The sequence below is a fragment of the Phragmites australis genome, chromosome 7 (assembly GCF_958298935.1).
Source record: "Phragmites australis chromosome 7, lpPhrAust1.1, whole genome shotgun sequence".
NCBI classification, from domain to species: domain Eukaryota; kingdom Viridiplantae; phylum Streptophyta; class Magnoliopsida; order Poales; family Poaceae; genus Phragmites; species Phragmites australis.
Window position 1 is genome coordinate 21,472,973 of NC_084927.1, and position 24,005 is coordinate 21,496,977.

A 24,005-nucleotide genomic window follows, 5' to 3' on the forward strand; every position below is an offset into this window, starting at 1 on the left:
ATAAATAAGCATGCCAATAGTCATCATGAGGGTCAAATTTCTCCTTTGTGTTCTTGTATTTAATGAAAAACGAGTCATAATGTTGTAAAAAATACTTTAGCATAAACTTTATAATACATGAAGTACATGATTGCCAAAAAGCAATAATTATGCTTGTGTTAAGCCAAAAAACAGTAGCATGGATAGAGCCACAACAAAAGTAGAGGCATGCTACACAAGGTTTGAACACATTTTCAGTGTTCTAAGTGCACAATCACTAGTGCAAGTTCACTCTTTTTATAATGATAATATATATAGGAATTGTTGCCTCCAAGTATTACATACAGATATATAAATCAAGCAACTGTGGAAGTATTGAAGAGGAGAAGAAAGAACACACATCTTGTAGATCCAATCCTCGTCTTCCCTGATCTGATCGATGTGGTCTTCTTGTTCCTAAGCTTCTCTCGCAAAGGTTGCCATCCAGCAAGAATTCCTTAAAAGAATCCCTCCTCACATAAGTATAATTATTCCTAACTCCCAAAAATTCTGCAAAAAAGAAAAGAAAAGGAAGTATTATAGATGAGATGAATTCGACTATGTGTTCCTGAATCTATTGCACATGTTTCATATGAACCAGACACAAACTAAACACTCTACTACCAAATCGACCTATTGCTATAGGGAAGAACAAAAACATAAAAGTGTTGAGAGAAGGAAGAACACACACAACTTGCATATCCAATCCTCCTCTGCCTTAATTTGATAGATCCCTTCATGATCTAGATCAAAGCTAGGGTTAGGGTTGAGAGAAGAAGTACTGGGTGCACAGAGAGAGAGAGAGAGAGAGAGAGAGAGAGAGAGAGAGAGAGAGAGAGAGAGAGAGAGAGAGAGAGAGAGGCGGGGGTGTTCCTCACCAATGTGGATTCAGTGGAGGTAGCAGGTCGCCTGCGGTGAAGCTCATGCGGCGATGGGGATCGTTTCTATCCAAGCTTGCGAAGGGAAAAGGCTAAGGGATCATCACTGATGGTAACGTGATCCGTTTACACTGGGTAGTGGGCAGTATCGGCCTTCCATAGCTAGGTATCGGATCACGCTATGAATTGATTATAGCCCAACCTAACCAAATAGGAAGCAACAATATTGGATACCACTATGAACCGTTTACAAGGCAAAATGACCCAACCAAACAACCTCTTAGATTCATCCACCCACAAATATTACTTCTCCCTGATGCTCTCCCTTGAGCCCTCCTCTATTACCACGAATGATGAATTGTTGCCTTTGTACCCCGAAATGCTAGTTGGAAAAAAGGACGTAAATTCAAGCAACTTTTTGTTTTAAGTTGAAATTTTGAGCTAAAAGCTCTTCATTACCTGTTCATAGTCCTAACCTGTTTGTTCTCAAAGTCGATTTTTTTCGAGTTTAAAGCCGATAATCATAACCATGTGTTCAAATCTCCACTAACTCGAGATAAAAGATGGAAATCTGGGGTTAATCTTGTTACAAAATCCAGGGTTAAAAAGTGATAATTATATGCCCAAAGTGTATAATTTGTTTGAGTACAAAGCCCTAACTTGGTTGGAGTTCAAAAATGGATGGTTTCCTGAGTTCAAACTTCAAAGTTGGAACAGGCGCCCGTGTTATTATTAGAGGTCCCTTCAGGTAGAAGTTGATCTTCTAGGATAAACACCAGGATGCCATCCGGTACCACGCCTTTTGGTTCATTGCAGCCGTCAGGATAAGAATTGACGCTCCTGATCAGTTACCATAGCCTGTGGTATTTTATTACCAATCCAACACAAAAGCCCACGGCTCAGGCACCCAGCAGGCTACACTAGACAGCTGCCTGAGATCTCTCGTGCCGTCACACCGCCAGATCCAAGCCCCAGACCCGCGCGGCGGCAATGGCGGTGCGCGCGAGCCTCGCCTGCTTCCCCTCCGAGCCGGCGCTCCACGGCTCCTGCGGCATGCCGTGGGGCGTCGCTGTCACGCCCTTCTCCGCCGCCGACGAGCGCGGCTCCCCGCCGGCCACCGGCGACGAGGGCCACCTCCTCCCGCGCTGCGAGTCCTGCTTCGCCTACTTCAGCATCCTCTGCCCGCTCAACCGCTGGTCGTGGACATGCGCCGTCTGCTCCGCCGAGAACGACCTAACCGCCGACGCCACCGCGCGGTACGCCCGCGACGGCGTCCACGACCCGCCCGAGATGCGCTCCGCATTCGTCGACCTACTCCTCCCAGGTACGGGTCTCTCACCGTTCCGATCCGATGCAATGCGGTCACGGTGCGGTGCGATGACGTGGTGGTGGACTTTTGCAGGGGAGGAGGGCGAGGCGGCGGCGGCGGCGCCGGTGTACGTGTCGGTGATCGACTTGTCCTGTAAGATCTAACCGTCCCTTCGCGTTAAGTTGTACATGTTTGGCTCTAGCAGAACATTTTAGTGATCGGTACACACAACTTTGTGCCTACAGAAAAATTGGTAATGAACTGCTAATGCTTTAAGCATGCTAAATTTGGTCCAAGTATGAATAGATTGAGTGCCTGAAGAGGGATGTCATAGGTTACACACCCAGTTACACCTACTGTGTTCATGCCTTGAGTTTGTACAACGAGTGATTGATTTGATATTGTCATGGCTTCCTGTTTACGGCACTTGTGGGTGTGGTTGCTTCCTTCAATTGTAAATGGAAAACAGCATTCAGCATTATGGTGAATATCGGTTCCAGAATTCCCGTTTGGTTTCTATTAACATGGTGCCTGATTATTGGCATCTGTAGTCATTCCATTGTTTAGCCTGAATTTGTTTAGCAAAGATAGCTTAAGTTGCAATTATTTTATCTGTCAAATGAGTCTTTAAGATTTCCATAAGTATGTATTCAGGAGTACATCCGCTGTGAGTTTTTCCTCCAGACCTTTCGTCTCTCATTTTTTTGTAAAGCACTCCTGTTTCTGATGATTTGTCATATTGCATTTTAGCTTCAGAGGAGTTTTTGGAGCTAGTCAAAAGTGCTCTTCTAGCAGCTCTTGAAGGTGAGGTTCAATCTTAAGACTTCGGAGCAAATCTTTTATTGAAATCATAATACTTCATACAGCTATATGTACACTGATCCTTTGATCCCATGCAGCTCTTGCGCCAGGATCGTTATTTGGACTTTTGACATTTAGCAGCAAGATAGGATTATATGATGTTCAAGGTCCGATACCTATTGTGAAGAATGTTTTTATCCCTCCTGATTCTGATGGTGCCTTACATGTTGGCCTTGAAGATGTCATGCCGCTTTGTTCATTTTTGGCTCCTGTATGTATACTGCGCTGTCAATTACAGTTTTTCCCTTATTTGTATTTGGCTCTGGCTTGTGTTCCCAGAATATTCATCTCTCTTGTATGTGCTAATGGCAAGTTACATCTTAACAGATTGATAGTTGCAAAGATCGCATTGCTGAAGCACTTGAAACAATTAAACCGATGTGTTCCTGGGAAGTAGCAGCAAACACATCAGAAGGACAGGATCATGTATTGCATCATGCCCGTGGCTTTGGCGTAGCACTGGATGTTCTTGTCAACTACCTAAGTTTGGAATATGGAAATGCATTCGAGCTTGGTATGTTAATGCCTTGATCACACTAATGTTTTGTTGTTTTATTTCAAGACTACTGCTTGAAGGCTATTACTGTGTGGGTCTGTGGTACTTGACCTCACTTTCTTTCATTGTTCTGATAATTTCAAAAACAGCTAGGATATTTGCGTTTTTATCTGGTCCACCGAATTATGGGGCTGGGCAACTAGATACAACAAGCTTTGAGGACCACAATGCTAGTAAAGTGGGGGATGCTGATGCTATATTGCTTCAAGAGCAGACAAGTTTCTACAAAAATCTGGTAGGTTTGCACAAAGATTAGTCAACATATTATGAGAATATTTTAGAATATATCTGATTGGCATATCACAGGCTACTAGTGCTGTTCAAGCAGGTGTGTGCGTGGACCTTTTTGCAATTACAAATGAATACACTGATTTTACTTCCCTGAAAGTTCTGAGTGTTGAGAGTGGCGGATCATTGTTTCTGTATTCAAGTACAGATGAATCAACACTCCCACAAGATATGTAAGTTCAGTCACTGTCTTTGTGTATCCCTATTTATTCAGCAGTCAGCTTATCACTTCAAGTAAAATATTTTTAGGTGACTTATTGTTTCCTCTGCGTAGGACAATCAGATTTATTGGATACTTAATTTCAGGATATTCTTCCTATATTCTATAGTGGACATTTGGTCCTAATAATAGATTGTCAAAAACTTGCATACCGCAGTATCATTGTTTTAGTACTGGATTGTGTTGGATTTGCTTAAACCCACAAAATTCAATGAAAATTTCAGTGTTGGTTGTGCACTACCCAGATGTCCACTCTATAAACTGCAGGTTTTGGGGTATAAGATAGATACTTGGTACAGGGAAATAAGACCCTACATGTATATATGTATAAAATTCAGAATATATTCTGCATGTTTTTCTTGTGCACTGGTCCATCTCATAATATAAGGTCCCATTCCACTTTTGATTGAGGAATGGTGAAACCGAAGTGATACAAGTAAAGGCTGACATGCCCATCCCCATTAAAAATGTGGAATTAATCATTCGATGCTACCACGGAGGGGAACCCTTGATTCTTGTAGGACCTTATGTTTTGAAACAAAATGAAGAGAAAAATGGTGTCTTACAAAATGCTATCATGAAAAGGAGGAAGTAGCTATAAAGCAGTACTGCAGTAGTCTGATTTTCATCTTTTTTCTTGCAGATACAAAATGTTGAGCCGTCCATACGCTTTTGGATGCGTGATGCGATTGAGGACATCATCACAGTTCAAGATTGCCAATTCTGTAAATACTCTGAGGAATATGTGAATTACTTACATCAGCTTCTTTATATTTTCCTGTTGATATGTTTATTTTGTTTTATTTTTGTTCAACAGTATGGCCATTTCTTCCCAGATCCTCAGTACATGCATGTTCAGCACATAAATTGTTGTGATTCTTTTGCTACATACAGTTACGACTTCGAGTTTGAAAATGATTCTCAATTTTCCAGGTAACATTCTATTTTCCAGCCTTTCCCAGATTATATGCTTTACATAGGTTATTTATCATATGGTTTATTCAACTAGAAGCACACAAAACCGGAAACGACGACTTCCAATTTCTTTCCAAAATTTTAGGGCATTACATCCTCCCCTCCTTTAAAGAATTCGTCCCCGAATTCAGCTATACTACGACCGCTACGGAAAAGAAACATAACAACTTAAACCAAAACTTAAAACTGACCTTCTTCGAAGAGCGCTGGATACCTCTTACGCATTTGCTCCTCGAGTTCCCAAGTAGCTTCACGTTCTGACTGATTAGTCCATAAAACCTTCACATATTTGATCATCCTCTTCCTCATGACTCGTTCTGACATGTCCAAGATACGCATTGGGTGACACTCAACAGACAAGTCATGCTGTACTCTGATAGGCTCAAGATCAATTTTATGCTCTGGATCCAGTAGATACTTCCTCAACATGGATACATGGAAGACATTATGCACACCACTCATAGAATCTGGTAACTGTAGACGGTAAGCCAAACTACCAACTCGAGCTGTGATGACAAAAGGTCTAATGTACCTCGGGCTAAGCTTCCCTGTAGTGCCAAACCGAACAACACTCTTTGTGGGCGATACTCTGAGGAGAATCTGACCACCTACCACAAACTCCAGCTCATGTCTCCTCACATCTGCATAACTCTTCTGTCGGCTCTGAGCGGCCAACATATTCTGCCGTATCTCCCGCACTTTCTCGGTAGTCTGCTGAACGATCTCAGGACAAAGCACAACCCTCTCACCAGACGAATCCCAACACAGGGGAGAAACACACTTCCTGCCATACAAAGCCTCATATGGAGCCATCTTAATGCTAGCATGATAACTGTTATTATAGGCAAACTCCATCAAAGCAAGGTGATCCTCCCAATTGCCCTTCCAAGAAAGGACACAAGCACGTAGCATATCCTCCAAGGTCTGAATGGTCCGCTCGGACTGCCCCTCTGTCTGAGGATGGAAAGCGGTACTCAAAGAAAGCTTAGTGCCCATAGCACTCTGAAGGCTTTGCCAAAACTTCGATACAAACTTGGTGTTTCGATCTGATACAATCGACTTAGACACACCATGCAACCTCACCACTTCCTTGATATACAAGGGAACTAAATCCTGAGCTGAACTCATCGTCTTCATAGGAATGAAATGCGTGGACTTAGTGAGCCTGTCCACAACAACCCATATGGCATCCCTACCACGAGGCGATCGGGGTAAATCAACCACAAAGTCTATAGTGATATGCTCCCATTTCCACTCAGGAACCTCTAAAGACTGAAGCAACCCCGCAGGCCTCTTATGCTCGGCCTTTACCTGTTGACATACACCACAAGCTGCCACATACTCGGCAATATCAACCTTTATCCTTTTCCACCAGAAGCTCCGCTTCAGATCTCTGTACATCTTAGTCTCACCAGGATGAATTGTATATGGAGTCCGATGAGCCTCTCTCAAGATGTCCATTTTCACATCTGACTTCTGTGGCACACAAAGACGTCCTCTGAAACGGACTACATCATGCTCATCGATACTGAACTCCCGAGGTCTGCCATCTACAATCCTTTTGCGAACCTCCTGAATCAAGCGGTCATGTTGCTGTGCCTCACGCACTCTCTCGAGTATGGGTGACTGAATTATCAACTGGGTCTCCTCTCTTGCAGTGCTTGCATAGCAAAAGGAAATACCCATACGATCCAATTCTGCAACCAAAGGCATCACTGTCTTAGGAACACCCGTCCTGCTTAGGGCATCTGCCACCACATTAGCCTTCTCAGGGTGATACTGGATCGTCAGATCATAATCCTTTATCAACTCAAGCCATCTACGCTGCTTCAAATTCAGCTCCTTCTGAGTAAAGATATATTTGAGACTTTTGTGATCAGTAAAGATATCACAAGACTCACCATAGAGATATGCCTCCAAGACTTCAAAGCAAACAGCACTGCAGCCAACTCTAGATCATGGGTAGGATAGTTCCTCTCATGATTCTTCAACTGCCGGGAAGCATAAGCAATTACTTTGCCATCCTGCATCAGCACACAACCAAGACCAATACGGGAAGCATCCGTATACGCTGTGAAGCGCTTGCTGCTCTCAGGCAAAACTAGAATAGGCGCATTCACCAACTTATCCGTCAGAGTCCGGAAATTGGCCTCACAATCATCAGTCCACATAAAAGGAACACCCTTCTCAGTAAGCTTGGTCATCGGCTTTGCAATACTAGAGAAGTCCTGCACAAAACGCCGGTAATAACCAGCAAGACCAAGGAAGCTCCGTATCTCCGTCACACTGGTTGGCCTTTGCCATTCCACCACTGAAGCAACATTCTTAGGATCAACAGTAATACCATGCTGATAAATCACATGCCAAGAAAGCTCACTTCAGAAAGCTAGAAAGTACATTTCTTCAACTTTGCATATAACTTATTCTTCCGGAGAGCATCCAAAATAAGACTAAGATGACGCTCATGCTCCTCATCGGACTTGGAGTAGATCAAAATATTATCGATGAAAACGACAATGAAGTCATCCAAGTACTCATGCAACATCTTATTCATCGCTTCCATAAAGATAGCAGGGGCATTCGTTAGTCCAAAAGACATAACAACATACTCATAATGCCCATACCTCGTGATAAAAGCAGTCTTCTCAATATCCTCCTCCTTAATCCTTATCTGGTGATACCCAGAGTTCAAATCAATCTTGGAAAATACCTTAGCACCTCTTAACTGATCAAAGAGAGCATCAATACGAGGCAGAGGATACTTATTCTTGATGATCACTTGATTAAGAGCACGATAATCCACACATAGCCTCTTAGAACCATCATTCTCCACAAACAACACCGGGAAAGCCCAAGGTGACTTACTAGGTCTGATGAATCCCTTAGCAAGAACATCTAACTGCTTCTTCAACTCCACCTGCTCCACTGGAGCCATCCGATACATAGTTCTATAGATAGGCTACGTGTCAGGAACCAACTTGATCTCAAAAACCGAATCACGCTCAGGGGGCACACCTGGAAGTTCATCAGGAAAAACATCGGAGTAGCGACACACCACTGGGATATCCTCCACGTGCAAGGCAACCTTGCGATCAGCGACAATCGCCAAAAGAACGCCAGACTTCCGAGTCCAACGATCAGGAAACAACTGGCACAACAAAGAGAGAGTGTACTTCACCGCACTCTCTTGAAAGACCACCTCTCGACCCGATGATGCCTGTAAAGAGACTGTCTACCAGAAACAGGAGATAACAGCTCGATACTGAGAAAGCCAATCCATACCAAGAATAACGTCAAAAGGCTCCAAAGGAATTACCACCAGATTAGCAACAAAGGCTTCATCAGCAAGATGAATAGCACAACCAGGGCAAATAGAAGAACTGGAGATAAGACCTCTAGCAGAGCTGACAACAATAGACTGACTAATCTTTTGCATAGAAAGACTAGCACGAATCACAAAACCCTCCGAGACAAACGAGAAACTAGCGCCAGAATCGAAAAGAGCATGCGCATCAAACGAATCAACTGAAATAATACCTGTCACCACGTCTCCACGGTCTCTGCCGTCAACACAGGGCATAGCATATGCCCCTGGAACTGGAGGTGCCGAAGGAGCCGTAGCCTAGGTTGGTCGAAACAACTCAGACTGAGACATCGAAGGAGTAGTCGGTGTAGTCGGAGGCGCTATCAAGTACTGAGGGTAGACCGGCATGGGCAGGTACTGTTGAGCGGAAGGCGCCGGCAAGCACTGCAGAGTGGGCGGCGCAGGAAGTTGTTGCTGTGCAGAGGAGGTCGCCGCCATCATCTGGACGGTGCTACTAGAATGTGAAGCTGAAGAAGAAGACACTGGCTCCCAACTCACCTTCCCATTAGGATTCTTCCTACAGACCACGTCCTTGTGATCCATGCCACAAATAGAACACCTGCCGGTCCACTGACACTCCACACGACGGTGCGCGTCGCCACACCGGAGCACACCAGCCCCATGCCAGGCTTGGGAACAGCCCGGTACTGAGGTGCGCTCCCTCCTGAAGCACTGGACTGAGAAGACTTGCCGCGGTATGGCTGGTGACGCTGGAACTTCCCCTTCTTGTGAACAGGGCCACCAGAATGGCCCTTCCTATCGCTCTGACCGCGAGACTGCTCACCACCTGAAGACTTCTGCAAGTCAGCAGTGTACACCTGCTGCATCTCCACACCCAAAGCCTGTTCCACTGTAGTGCGGAAGTCAACCACTGGAAAAGCACCCAACACTTGGCGGATCGAATGCTTAAGACCTTGACAAAAGTGTTTTGCGTTCTCTACCTCGTCATGCGCCATGTGTGGGATGAAGCGGACAATCTGATTGAAGCCCACTTCATACTCTGCAACTGACTTCTTATTCTGCGCATAGGCATTCAGATCAATCTTCATCCTATTCAGGAAAGTCACCGGGTAGAACCTCCTCTCAAACTGCCGCTGTGCGAGCTGACTGCACACCCTTCCACCATATCTGAGCCTCACCTTTCAGCAGTTGTACCCCATAACGAACACGATCGTGAGCCAACACATCAAAAGTCTCCATCTTGTCCTCCACATACGACAGCCAATCAGCAGTATGAACCGGAGTACCACTGCCGTCAAAACTGTCTAGCTTCATGCCAACCCACTGCATGAGAGAAACACTGCTGACAGGACCATCTGTAATAGGAGCAGCACCAGAAGCAGCTCCCGTAGGGGCACTAGCAGCAGAGGCAGCCTGCCTCAACGTTCTCAACTCGTCCTGCATTGCCCGCATCGCGGCTACTAGCTCAGCCTGGCCATCACCATCTGGTGTAGCCGGAGCACGCCTCTTAGGTGGCATAACTACAGTCAACAAAACATACAAACAACACAAACATCAATTTCAAGTAATTAAGCATAAGCACTAGACAGAGCAAAACATAACACGATAGGAGCAAAGATATGCAACCCCTTACCCATCCTACAAGTGCAAGTGTGTCAAATTAAGCCTTATTTCATCTAGAATCTAAAGCCTAGGCTCTGATACCAACTGTAACACCCCAGGGCCACCAAAAAACCCGGGATATTAATAAACTACGCAACCTACAACTTGCCATAATAAATAAAAAAAAGCAGCATTCCTCTATAAAAATAAGCATCGCGGAAGCATTAACACAGAGAAACAAGATATGCAGAATATCACAATAACGGATAAAAACATCCTAACATCCTAACATGAACCAAAAGGAAAATATTAAGTTTAACTTCACCAACACACTTTAAACTTCAAACGTACGACTCGACTAAACTTTATTTATTATTACAGCACAATGATAAAAAAAAATATAGACATGAAGTGCAAAACGTGCTGCTACATTCCCATCCCTTCACGACATGCATCAAATACCTGGAAAGAGTAATGCAAGGGTGAGATATAAATCCCAGCAAGCAAACTTGTTTTGACAAGTTATTTAAACCACAAGTTGATTAAGCATCGATTTAATACAGTTTTCTTAAGACATAAGACATGTTAAGATAGTATTAACAACATTAAAGATTAACTTCAAATAAAGATCACAACCACATGTGTAACTTCATAGCTGATGTAATGCCCTAAAATTTTGGAAAGAAATTGGAAGTCGTCGTTTCCGGTTTTTTGGGTATTAAATCGCTCTCGCCGGGAAAGAAAAGAGAAGAAATTGAAGAAAATTGCAGCAGTGTATTTCTTTTAAAATAGAGAAGCTTTAACCAGGAAGTGGGTTGAGCCAACTTGGGCTTGGGCCGGTCAGCCCAACCCCTTCCCCTAGGCCCATGCGCCCTTTTTTTTTTCTTTTCCTTCTCTCTTCCTCCTCCAACCAGCCAAAGACCCTCCACCCGATCTGTTTTTTTTGCCTCCACCTGGTAGTCCTAGCTTGCCTTCTCCCTTATGCCGCTCCTCTCCCTCCCCTTGGTGGCGCCCTTGCTCCCTACTCTGCCCTGCTGAAGGTGGCTGCTGCTGCTGGGATTTGGCCAAAAAGAGAAGAAGGGGAAGGGAAGGGCAGCAAGGAAAGCAAGGGGAAGAGGAGGTTTGGAGATAGGGATTTTGGGGTTTTCTTGCTGTGGTGTCCTAAGGTAACAATTCCCCTGCTGTTCTTCATGTTTTGGTTGATGATTATGGCCGGTAGATCTTGGTTTGAGAGGTTTTGGTTAGGGGAATTTGTGGTTTGGGGTCGAACTGAGTGTTCTGCGCGGAGGCAGATTGAGGAGTGTGCGTGTTCTTGATGTTTCGGCGACCTAGATGATTTTTCCTGTGGAAGTGATCAACTAGAAAGTTGTAGCTAACTTCGAAACCTAGCTATCAGTGAAATTTCAGATTTTTTGGCCATGTGGTTTAGGAGATATTGCTGTCTGAATCTGACTGTTGTACCTCTGTCGAATTTCTGTCAGTGTTGGATCTATTCTGTTTTGGGCATCTTAGTTGCCGAGCCAATTTTTCAGAATGCTAGAAGGTTGTAGAGAATTTATTAAGCTCTCCAATGGTGTGAACAATGCAATTTTTCATTGGTTGTAGTTCTAGTTACGCTGTTCTGAACTTTTCTGCAATTAATGGTTGACAGATTTCGTTGTCGAAGTTCAGAACTTGATTAGGCCTTGTTAGAGATGTTTTTTTAAGATCCGAATGATACAAAAGTTGAAGCTTGTGTTATGATCTACATGTCCACAAAATTAGGCCTTGTTAGAGATGTGAAGCTAGCACAAGGTGGTCCTTCTTTCTAGCCATCTACCGGCCACACGGCTGCTTTGACTCAGTAGATGTCGGAGCATTACGGTACCCGGACCTGCACTCGCAGTAGCAGTGTTGCGCGCACGCCGTCGCACACTAGGTCAGGATTTGCCTCTACTTCAGTTGGCATGGCTACACGAGGGAAAGGCAAGGCTCCACGCGAGGAACCCTCCGAGAGCGAGGAATACAGCTCAGACGTTGACGACCCATCATACGGGCCCGATGTGATGGGGAGCTCACAGCTCGTAGGCGCTCCTCCAGCGACACAGCCTTCACAGCCGCCGCGGCGTCGCCGTGATAGGACCGACATTGTGAGTAGCAATGTCCTTCCGACCAAACCGGACCGTAAAAGGAGGAAGAAGAAGCCATACACATCAGGGGTGTGAATGACGACTCTTTAGTCTCGTTGAGTTATGTGTGATGTTGAACAAATTCACGCATGTGATGCTTTTGTATGGCTAATATGTACTATGCCGAATGTCGGTGTTCATTTGTGGTGTTGAACAACCTATGGGTTCTTTGTTGCGTTGCCTAGACTGCCTGTTGAATTGTCATGTAATGATTATTGCCTAGACTGCATGATGTTAAGGTTCAAATTAAGTTGTGCGCATTTGATCACTAATGAAGGAAAAAAGGGGAAGATGATATATTATCAGACCATGTAACACATGGATCGATGGTCTATAGAAGAACATATATATGGATGGATGTATATACTGGGCTTATGTAACTTTGTTCTAATCTTCGAATAGCCTGCGAGACTTAATGTTGGATATGTGCCATGGTTTCGACACAGAGGTGCGAAGTCGTGCAACACTGCTCTGTGCAGCCGTGACAATTAGAGAACTGCTTTCTGTATGTGCGATTTGTCACGCCAAGAAGAAATGTGTGACTGTCAACGTGGTCACGTCAATCTTTTAGTCACGCCAAGGAACATGGCGTGACTCAACATGGAGTCAAGCCGGCCATGTCCCCCCCCCCACCTCGAACCCGGGGGGCTGCTGGAAATTGAGACGGCCTGGCGCGACGGCAATGTTAGTCAGGCTAGGGCCGTTGACGTGACACAACTATTAGTCACGACAGGGACGTTGGCGTGACACAACTATTAGTCACGTCGGCCAACTTCCCCCCCACCTCGATCCCGGGGGGCTGCTGGAAACAGAAACGAGCTGGCGTGATTGCAAGATTTGGTCACGTGACTACAGTTTATTTAGTTAGATAGTTTAGTTACTTGAGGAATTTTATAACAAGCAAGTAGTTTAGTTAGATAGTTGGTCAGATGTCTGAGTTGTTTTTATAACAAAATAGATATGATCGCTTGAAGTATTCCAATTAGATCGAAATACCAAATATTCCATGCTTCACAATAGGTGAACTATGAATGGTTCACTAGAATGGAAATTAGAGTGTGCCAATGCCAAATATAGTACAATCGACGATGATTACACATTACGTTCACAAATAGTTCACATAGTACAATTTACAATTTATTCATCTACCCATATGCCCCCTCGTACTAATCGTCAGGCCCATCATAGAGCACCTCGTCATCATCATCGTTCGGGATAACCACAGACAAATTAGCAACAAGAGCCTTCATTGTCTCCATTTGCACCGTCGTAGCTGCAGCATCTTGACCCTCTATGGTTCTCCTTTTGAGTTGGGGATACAAAGCACGGTAGAAATCACGAGTTTCCTTCTTACGATGCTCCAGATAGCTTGATAGTACCTTCAGATAACGCTTACTCCGTCATGCAATCTCATGATCCACCACACCTTTATCAAGATACTTCTCTCATGAACATCTCCGCGTACTCTATTAAAAAAAATCATATGCACACCAATTAACAATACGATAGAAACAGAAAATATAGATAATACGCATAAAATTAACCATATCCTTGCCAACCACATGCCCGCTGTAGTATCCCACACCAAGTTCGGAGGGTACTATCGCGTGTTGAGCATTCACACCACAAGGGCACTTCCTTGGAGGATATGGTTCTATCACCATTTTCCCCTTCACTCGATCCTTTTCCTCATCTATCCATTGACCATTAGGATTGTACAATAGATCCCGAAAGCCACAAGTAACACTATGGCGTTGCATTAAAATTCATGATACATGTTACATGACATATAACTCTTCCTCATTCAAATTGTAAACAAGCAATCATGTCCAGTTTTTACCTTCGTCATCCATTCGCAGTGAAAGTAAGGGGATCCCTCAGAAGGTTCACAAAATACGCTTTGCTTTCCACAGTTGTACAACGGAGGATCCACAACACGTGTATTCCTCAATTCCCACTTCTCTTTATCCGTCAGTTTTGGTGGATTTGGTGGAGGAGGAACCCAACGAACAAACTTGTCATATGGCTTTGGATACTGACTAAACCGTTTCACCTTCAGAATCCTCAGGTCATACATCTCGAGCCCATCAATCCATTGGAAGAAGTAGCACATCTCCCACTCCTGCAAATTATTAAAACGTCATGTTAGCAAAAGTAATGCCATATGCTTCTACCCTAACCCATAACAAATATACACTCACACGATAGTCCGTACACAGGTAGTAAGCACGACCAACAGTATCTTCGTGTAGCGACTGAAGAACCACGGTAGGCTTACCACAGTCACACGTCGGGATGGGGAGGGCGGAGGGAACGGGGGCACATTTGCAACTGACATCGGGATACTTCTTACCGATATGTGACCACTTTTGCTTACGCCATAAATTGGAAGTCATACCGTACAGCTGCACGAATACAAATCCATTACGAATTTAACATGCACCAAACACTTTTAGAATCAACACTATCAAATCCTATGCACTACACCTTAAACATTCAATTTCGCACCACTACCTACAAGCGTAAAATGGTTCACGTACATTATGCATTTCAATATGATTCAATTTCATCACAACAATTCAAAAATACTTGTATACATACAAGAACATGCATTGCTCATATACATTAAGTATAACTATATGTATTTCAATTTTCTACGCTCAAACAATTGCATGCAACAAATTTTACACGATACATATGCGTTACTATACATACATAGCACGATATATGAACTCCGATCTAGATCGAAACGTACAAATTTCATAGATCAACAAAACCATAGTCTAAACCCTAACTACCTTAGAACTAACAATGTAAAAAAAAAAAACAGAAATACTTGGAGGGAATAGAGGAACTACCTTCCTTGGACACGTCCCCACGAAATCCCCTTCAAATCGGGTCCGAAATCGGTGGACAATCGCGGAAGGGGGCGTCGGCGGCACTGAGGCTCTACGCTCGCTCTGAACAGAGGAGAGGAAGAAGGGCCGGTGGGGAAAGAAGGGCCAGGACGCCCCCCTGTATGCAGCTGTGTCACGCCAAAGCGGGTGGCGTGACTGGAGTCGCGCCAACCCCCTTGGCTCGACACAGGTCTGCCACGTTGGCACGCCGCATGGCACGGCGCCGGGCGACCGCTAGCGTGGCAGCTCGGTCACGCCAGGGAGCTTGGCGTGACTAAGTCGGGAGTCACGTCAAAGCTTTTGGCGTGACAAAAGGGGTTACTTCCTGAAATTTTAGATCCCCACGTGCTGTTATTAAAATATTAGTTTTAAATAGGCTAAAAAAAAATTCTCACGCGGGTCTCCAGCGCAGACATCTGGACCTCCTCTGTCGAAATCAACAGGGTCTGCCTCAAGCAGTGGAAGTTCTAACTTCCTTCCCTCCCGTGAAGTCAGGCGTCTTTCACCAACTGAGATGGCCGAACGCCGAAGACAAGGTCTCTTTTTAATTGCGATGAGAAGTTCGTTCGTGGTCACCGTTGTGCCCACCTCTTCTACATCGAGTATGATGATTCCACAGCCGATGACTATGATGATAGCACTGACGAATTTCAGCAGGTTCCTCACATCTCCCTTTATGCAGTGGCGGGTATTTTCGGGTCGGATACAGTACGACTAAAAATTCAGATTGGCAATCAAGAGCTGCTGGCACTCGTAGACTCTGCGTCGTCCCATAACTTCATCCAGGATGATTTCGCCGAACGTCTGGGTCTTTGTCTTCACCTAGTCCGCACTGGACTCAGGGTCACAGTTGCTAATGGTGACCATCTATGCAGTTCGGGCGTTTGCCGGGGACTGGTCATACTCATCAATCAAGACTTTTTTGCTCGATTGCTATGCCTTACCACTGGCAGGCTACGACATCATTTTGGGGACTCAGTGGTTGCGTTCCTTGGGTCCAATCCTATGGGATTTTAATAAGCTCACCTTGTCTTGTCGCATAAATGGACGTTCTGTTACATGGCAAGGGTTGCCGGGGCCAAGAATGTCCATATGTGCAGCTAAGTGCGCCACTACGCTTTTGGATCGCCTTCTGGATTCCTTCGCCGATCTCTTTACAGAACCTACAGGCTTGCCTCCGGCACACGCACATGACCATTGCATTCATTTAGAGACTGGTGCTCGACCGGTGGCCGTTCGCCCGTAGAGATACCCCCAACTTCAGAAGGATGAGTTGGAACGTCAATGTGCTGAGATGCTTCAATACGGGTTCATTCGCCTCAGCACGTCGGCCTTCTCCTCACCGGTACTGCTCGTCAAGAAGCACGATGGGTCTTGGCACTTTTGCGTCGATTATCGTGCCCTCAATGTTATAACCATTAAAGACAAGTTCCCGATACCGGTAATGGAAGAACTGTTAGATGAGCTCCATGGCGCCCGTTTCTTCACCAAATTAGACCTCCGTTCTGGATATCATCAAGTTCGCATGCATGAAGCTGACATTGAGAAGACGGCATTCCGTACTCATCACGGTCACTATGAGTTTCTTGTGATGCCGTTTGGATTAACAAATGCGCCAGCCACATTTCAAGCGTTGATGAACGATATCCTTCATCAATATTTATGTCGTTTTGTTCTTGTCTTTTTTGATGATATATTGATCTACAGCTCTTCTTGGGTCGATCACCTCCGCCATGTCTGCATCGTGTTGGACATACTTCGGCAACACCACCTTGTATTAAAGCGCTCCAAATGTTCCTTTGGAGTATCCTCGGTATCTTACCTTGGTCATGTTGTATCAGCTGACGGCGTCGCCATGGATAGTTAGAAGGTCCAAGCTGTTGTAGAATGGCCGGAGCCTCATACGGTACGAGCAATTCATGGATTCCTCGGTCTCGCAGGGTACTATCAGCGTTTCATCAAAGATTATGGCACTATTGCGGCTCCATTAACAAAATTACTGAAGAAGGAAGGTTTCGCATGGTCTTCAACAACTCAGGCTTTCTTGATGCTCAAGAAGGCTCTCTCTACAGCTCCAGTTTTACAGTTGCCGGATTTTTGTCGGGTCTTCGTGGTTGAATGCGACGCTTCAAGTTCCGGCATGGGGGCCGTACTTCATCAAGGTGCTGGACCCGTGGCCTTCTTCAGTCGTGCCATGGCACCTCACCATGCTGGTTTAGCTGCGTATGAGCGTGAGCTGATTGCCCTTGCTCAGGCCGTGAAGCATTGGCGACCTTACCTTTGGGGGCGTCACTTTGTGGTCCAAACGGATAATTTTTCCTTAAAGTATCTCCTCGATCAACGATTGTCGACTATCCCTCACCATCGGTGGATTAGCAAGCTCATGAGTTTTGACTTCGTTGTTGAGTACAAACCAGGCAACACCAATATCGTGGCGGATGCCCTTTCTCGACGTGATGTTGACTTACCGGTTGCACAAATTTCTGCAATATCTGTTCCGTTCCTCGCTCTTTGGGACGAACTGCGGCACGAATATTCGTCAAATTCTGGGGTATGCAAATTGCAGAAGGAGATTACAGCCGGCACCAAAGGTCCTGACCGGGAATTACGTGATGGTCTGATCATCAAAGGTCGCCGGGTTTATGTACCTTCTTCATCGCCAAGTCTCTGGTCTTATTGCAGCCGCACACACATGTCATGAGGGTGTTCAACGCACGTTGCACTGCCTACATGCTGATTTTTACATTTGGGGTGATAAGGCTTTAGTTCAAGATTTTGTATGCTCGTGTTGTATCTGTCAGCGCAATAAAACAGATCACATCCATCCTGCTGGTCTTCTTCAGCCTTTGCTCGTACCATCTCAAATATGGAGTGATGTTGCGATGGACTTTATTGAGGGCTTGCCACGCATCAATAATAAGTCAGTCATTTTAAGAGTGGTGGATCGTCTCTCCAAATATGCCCATTTTATTCCTTTAGGACATCCATACACTGCCAATTCAGTTGCTCGGGCTTTCTTTGATGAAATTGTGTGGCTTCATGGATTACCGATGTCCATTTTCAGTGATTGAGATACTGTTTTCACCAGCAATTTCTGGACCGAACTCTTTCGTCTGTCTGGCACCCGACCACACATGAGCTCCGCTTTTCATCCTCAGAGTGATGGTCAATCGGAAGCCACAAATAAGGTAATCATCATGTATCTTCGCTGTTTAACTGGTGATCGCCCCAAACAGTGGCTACATTGGCTTCCTTGGGCAGAATATTGTTTCAATACAGCCTATCACTCGGCACTTCGTGATACTCCATTCAAAGTAGTGTATGGTCGTAATCCTCCAGCATTACGTGCATATGAGAAAGGAGAAGCTCGTGTTCCGGCTGTTGAGCAGTCTCTATTGGAGCGTGATGAATTCTTGCGTGATGTGCGTGAACGACTTTTACAAGCTCAGGAACATTCCAAACTATATTATGATGCCAAGCATACCGCGGTCAGTTTTGGTGTTAGAGATTGGGTGTGACTGAAACTTTTACATCGCCCTATAGCTTCTTTACCTTCACCTGTTAAGGGCAAGTTGGCACCAAGATTCTTCGGGCCTTTTCAAGTGTTGGAGTGCATCGGCGACATTGCTTATCGTCTACGACTTCTGGCCAAAGCCAAAATACACGATATCTTCCATGTGGGAGTTCTCAAGAAATTCAGTGGACAACCTCCTAAAGCAACGCCTAATCTACCGTTGTCGGGTTGTGCCGACTCCAACATCAGTAGTGCATAGCAGGTTTGCTCGCGACAAGTGGTAGGTTCTCGTCCGTTGGGCTGGGTTGTCAGACGCCAACGCAACGTGAGAAGATGTTTCTGATTTCAAGCAAAGATATCCAGAATTTCAGCTCGAGGACGAGCTCTTTCCGAAGGAGGGGAGAGATGTCATGTACGATATAAAATATAACCGTAGAACCAATGGAAAAGGGTAGAGACAGGAGTCCTAGTTTGTTTTAAGTTCGTTTAGGAGTTGGTTTAGAGACCAAATTCTAGTCGGATTAGGATACAAACTATAGATCTCTATATATACTAGGCATTGCATCAGATTGAAGGCAGAAAAAAAATACTTATCTATTTACTCATCTCCTTCTCTGCATCGCGTCCCTTGCTGCACTTGACGATCTTCTCGTCGACTACCTCGCCACGGGGAAGAAACCAGCCAAGGTCAGGCTGGCGACTTCTCACTCATACCCTATACGATCGTTGCGGCAAGACCGTAACAATTTCATATGTCAAGCCTCTATTGAGGCAATCCATGAGTTGAATTCAGGCCAAAATATCATGTTTAGTTGTGCCTGGCCTGGATGGAAAAGTATAAGCCAATTTGCTGTCACCATAATGAACCATGATGAAGTTCTGCATAACCCTTTTCCATATTTGAAACAAGGAAGGTTGAATTCTGTCTTGTATTAGGTCTGATAAAGTCAATAAAAATGGAAAATATTGACTTATATGGCAAATGTTTGGTTTCTCGCCAATGGTGTGCCACACTTCTCCCTATGTCCCACATATCATTCAATTTTTTTTAGATACCTTTCTGTACACAATATTTCAAAACGATTGGTGAATTCGTGGAGCGCAATAGTCAGAGGAGAAACATAGAAATTATCTCAGGAAAAGAGAAAAAAACTAGAAATTCCAATATTCATTAGTGGAAATGAGAAGAATATAACTTTTTATTTGATGTTCCAGCGTCATTATGACATTTAGGATTTATAAAAATATTCATACAATGAGAAAGGCAACATAATAGGATATTTCATACAAGGACCCCAAGTAAATATACTGTGCATATACAACAACAACAACGAAACCTTTTGATCCCAAGCAAGTTACGGTAGGCTAGAGATGAAACCTAACAAGAGGTTATGCATATGCATATACTTCTTTTAAAAATGAGACAAAATTATCGAAGAAACATGTTGTAATGGTTAATTGCATGTACTATAAATTTAATTGTTAATGTAAAAAAGGTAACCAGCTAGCTGTGCAAGTGTGCAACCATATGGCTACTAGCCTACTACAACTGTCACACCAAATTACAATAAATCTTCAGCTAAACAGTTTAATTTTGTTCTGTAAATGCACAATTTACTAGTATCTTCAAAATTCCGAGAGTGTCATTTTGTTGCACCTGTAGGAAGTCAAGCCCTCCTATTCTTCAAATTGCATTCAAGTACACAGTGCTTGTGCACCACGGTGATACATCAGATGTTTCAAGTTCTGGTAGCAGGTACGTTTGTTTACAGCCTGATCGATCAGTCAAGTAGTGTGTTACTGCCTTTCCTTACTATTTGTATTTTGCAATGTTTATTTTACGGTTTTACTCATTTCAGTGTCAATACTATTTAATTATGCTGAAATCTTTTCAAGCTTATCTGACATCCTGCTGTATTTTTCTTATGTGGGAGATGTCCATCTTTCAGTGGACAAAGTTAGTTTGCTGTGGTTCTGTGATGTTTGGATTGCAACTTGCTTGTTAAGCCTTTTCTATTTGTTAGCTTGAACATGTGACGTTTTTCCAGAAGTTTTATACACAAAGATATGAGTGATGATATATTTTGTAACATAAATACACCTTGTCCAGATCTAAATACTCATTGGAAAGGAGGCTGAGAGTTCGGACTATCCAGTACAACACAACTGCAAATATCTGGGACCTTTATGATTTTGTTGATCCAGATGTTGTTTTGACAATAATGGTACACCAGGTACAAACCTTTATCTATATTTTGTTGATCCAGCACAAGCTTGATGCACAACTTCTTTGGCGTAAGTACGCAATTTTGATTAATGGGCATTCTGCACATTACATCAAGGAGTTATTAGAAAACATGCTCTCTCCTGCTTCTCATATTATAGCAACCTGTTAGCTGCGGCCAGCTTCACCTTGTCAGGTTGGCTCAAAATTTCAGGCTTTGTTGGCCAGGTTTAAGTTTGGGGCTCCGGCCCTTATTTTATATCCTAAGAATGTTCTGCGAGGCTTGGGCTTCACATAGAGTCAGGATGAATAAACCAGATAAAAAAAATATTGACTTTACATTCATTGTTGAATAGTCTAGTAGCCTAGGCTATGCTAGGGTTAGAAAGTTGATCACACTTCTTTAAGTAGCAAGTGATGTTTTGTCAAAGCAATGACTGTTGTTGCCGTGGTAAAACTTTGCCACCGAGAATAGTCGGTAATCAGGTGGTGCAGTGTAATTTGGCCGAATCCAGCATATTTTGAGTTAACATATTTCAAAAATGCATTGTCTGATTGTGACTGCCATGGTAAAGACTAAAGAGTATATAAGTTATCCATAATTCAGGATAAGTAATCCGATCTTGTTTAAATTCTCACTAAATCAGCACATTTGCCAATACAATCCTGAAGGGACATATTGTATCTTATGGTGATTGCCTGATATCAATTGGCATTCAGACTTTATATACGCCCTTTCCAGTACAAAATCCAGCTTGGTGATTAAACAAACAGGAGAAAGGTGTTTATGATTGCCAAACCTAATTTATGTTGAGTTGTTTAGAACATGATACATGATATATATCTACAATGGGAAAGTGTAGTTGCACACAAGATCATTCCGTTTCAGATTTGAGCTAAGTTCATTTTTCAGGTTATTTTGGCTTCTTTAAGTGATGTGCTAGAAGCAAGGCTGTTCCTCCAAGACTGGTTGGTGATTGCCATTGCTCAGTACAACAAGGCATACAAGAACGTTAGCTCTGGAGGTGGTATTGGAATTTATGATACTGATGTTAATTTCTCACACTGCTCACAACTGCAGCCTCTGTCACGGTTTGTATTTGCTGTTCTATTAAGCCCCCTGCTTCAAGTCAACAGTGAAGGAATTCATCCAGATTATCGGACATATTTGCAATGCCTCTTCAGGTAGTGTGTGTCTTCAATCTTCATACCATGGAATTGTTAGAACTAAGTCACTAGCTAGTATAAATGATGAATTCATGAAGTTTGTTGAGTTATCTTTGTAATTGTTTCTAAGAAGAATGAGGCTTTTGAACTTATGACCTCAACCACTTGTGGGCTGCAAAAAATTTCAAAATTGAGATCTCTTGTTCTATTTTATGAGCTATGAAAGTATGGTGTTACATATTTTGATTTGGATAGCTATGTTGTGGCAAACACAATTCATAGTAAATGTGGAGGTACATTGTATAGGCAATGTATGTAAACTTGTATATGATACAGCAGAATGGATGAAGTTTGAATTATGTTGTGGGTGGCAGTCGAACCAAAGTGTATGCACATTAGTATTTCTGTGGATCATACGTGACTGATCTACTTATTTGCAAGAAAATTGAATATTTCAAATTGAACTGTCTAGCTTTCTAATTTTTTTCTTCTCATCTCAATCGTACTTTTGGTAGTCCAATTTGTGGTGGTTAGTATTGGAATATCTAAGCTTGATTTCAATTCACCTTAGATTATTCAATATAATTTACAACTATTTTCTCTACAGTGCACTGGAGCCAGCTTCGCTTCGGCAGGCTATTTGGCCTACATTGATTTCATACTCCTCCCCTGATGTAGAAGCAGAAGTGCATCGGTCGCTAAGTTGTACTGTATTCACCAATGAGAGTCCAATATTTCTTCTTGATGCATACAGTGATATTCTGGTGTATTACTCACCTACAGCAAGTAGCGCAATCCCTTTTCCTCCTCCACGTGACTGTGAGTCCAGCATCATCCTTTTCTTTCACTCATCATGTCTGCTCACCAAGTCATTATCCTACCAATACGAGCCGTAACAATGAAATGATGTTTGCAGGTCTACTGAGATCAACAATCGATAGATTAAAGCAGGAAAGGAATATAACACCCAAACTCATTTTCATTCATGGAGCTCACGATGACACTACAACATTCGAGAAATACCTTATTGAGGATCAGACCTTCGATGGTTCCCTGTTAGCAAGCTCCGCAGGTTTCAGTTCATTCCTTGACGAGGTTAGAAGCAAAGTAGCAGAGTATGGCATATGAGACCCCATTTCATCTGTCTTATGATTTCCTGAACCGTGATGGTGTGCGAGTGATGAACCGGGCCAGAAGCCTATCATCTTGGCATGCACAGAAAAGTGTTGCAGTGCTTTTCTTGTTACCTTGCAGAAATTTTCGCATCCATGATGTGTTCGTGGATGCTGTTTGTCAGTTTTTACTGAAGAGCTAGGTAAATTCTGGACTAAATGAACAAGGCCACGCAACAATGTCATATGAACCGTCAGTACATTTTGATTCCTGAGTGTGGTTGGATTGTATACTTGAGAATTGCATTTCAAATATTCGCTATATGTTTGTACATTGCTCCGAACACATTTTGATGACATTCAGCGTTCGCCGTTGTAATGTGCTGAATTTTTGTAGGACGTTATTTCTTTTTATTACTGTGTTCCTGTCACTACCTCCGTTACCATGTTCGTCACCTGATTCTGAACACCAATTTGGATTCGTATACTAGTGACTACATACGCTAAAAATAATATAAATTGAATACCGTAGTTTGGGCATGAAGCCCGAAGAAATAAGGCCTATACAGCTGCATGTATATAGAACAAAAGAAGAGGGAAAAAACTTGTGCTTCACATGCGGAAAATTTAAACTCCGAAGCCCGCCTTAATCCATTTTGTTGAGGATCTTGCACCAGGTAAGGAGGTAAATGGCCGTAGAGGCAGCTTGCCCTAGCGGTCCAGCAGACTTGCCCACCTATGTTAATATTGACAGATTTGTTTCTTTTACCCAGATGTTCATAATTTCAGAGCTACCAACAACCGTCCAGATATAGCTTACACACGTACAGTTTCTTTCTTGGACGTTAATCGTGGAGCTCTTGTGAGCTTTATTTAACGCGCAAGTTTGTG

General features: G+C 43.6%; 1 protein-coding gene across 1 annotated transcript; it reads left to right on the plus strand.

Annotated features, from left to right (window-relative positions):
• The first annotated feature begins 1,809 nt into the window (after window positions 1-1,809).
• Window positions 1,810-23,405, plus strand: LOC133924174 (protein transport protein SEC23 D-like). The gene is made up of 14 exons (XM_062369595.1): window positions 1,810-2,220; window positions 2,299-2,358; window positions 2,956-3,009; window positions 3,105-3,277; window positions 3,394-3,580; window positions 3,712-3,857; window positions 3,929-4,083; window positions 4,774-4,855; window positions 4,948-5,063; window positions 20,275-20,367; window positions 20,722-20,845; window positions 21,749-22,020; window positions 22,610-22,821; window positions 22,919-23,405. Exons 1-14 carry the CDS (start codon window positions 1,887-1,889, stop codon window positions 23,128-23,130), a joined length of 2,220 nt encoding a protein of 739 aa, XP_062225579.1. The 5' UTR covers window positions 1,810-1,886; the 3' UTR covers window positions 23,131-23,405.
• The last annotated feature ends 600 nt before the right edge of the window (window positions 23,406-24,005 follow it).

Excerpts from the sequence above, each read along its gene's own strand:
- LOC133924174 (XM_062369595.1), top strand. The coding sequence starts at position 1,887 with ATGGCGGTGCGCGCGAGCCTCGCCTGCTTCCCCTCCGAGCCGGCGCTC. Across the intron at positions 3,010-3,104 it reads TCTTCTAGCAGCTCTTGAAG|CTCTTGCGCCAGGATCGTTA; the intron begins GTGAGGTTCAAT and ends GATCCCATGCAG. Across the intron at positions 20,846-21,748 it reads TGACAATAATGGTACACCAG|GTTATTTTGGCTTCTTTAAG; the intron begins GTACAAACCTTT and ends TTCATTTTTCAG.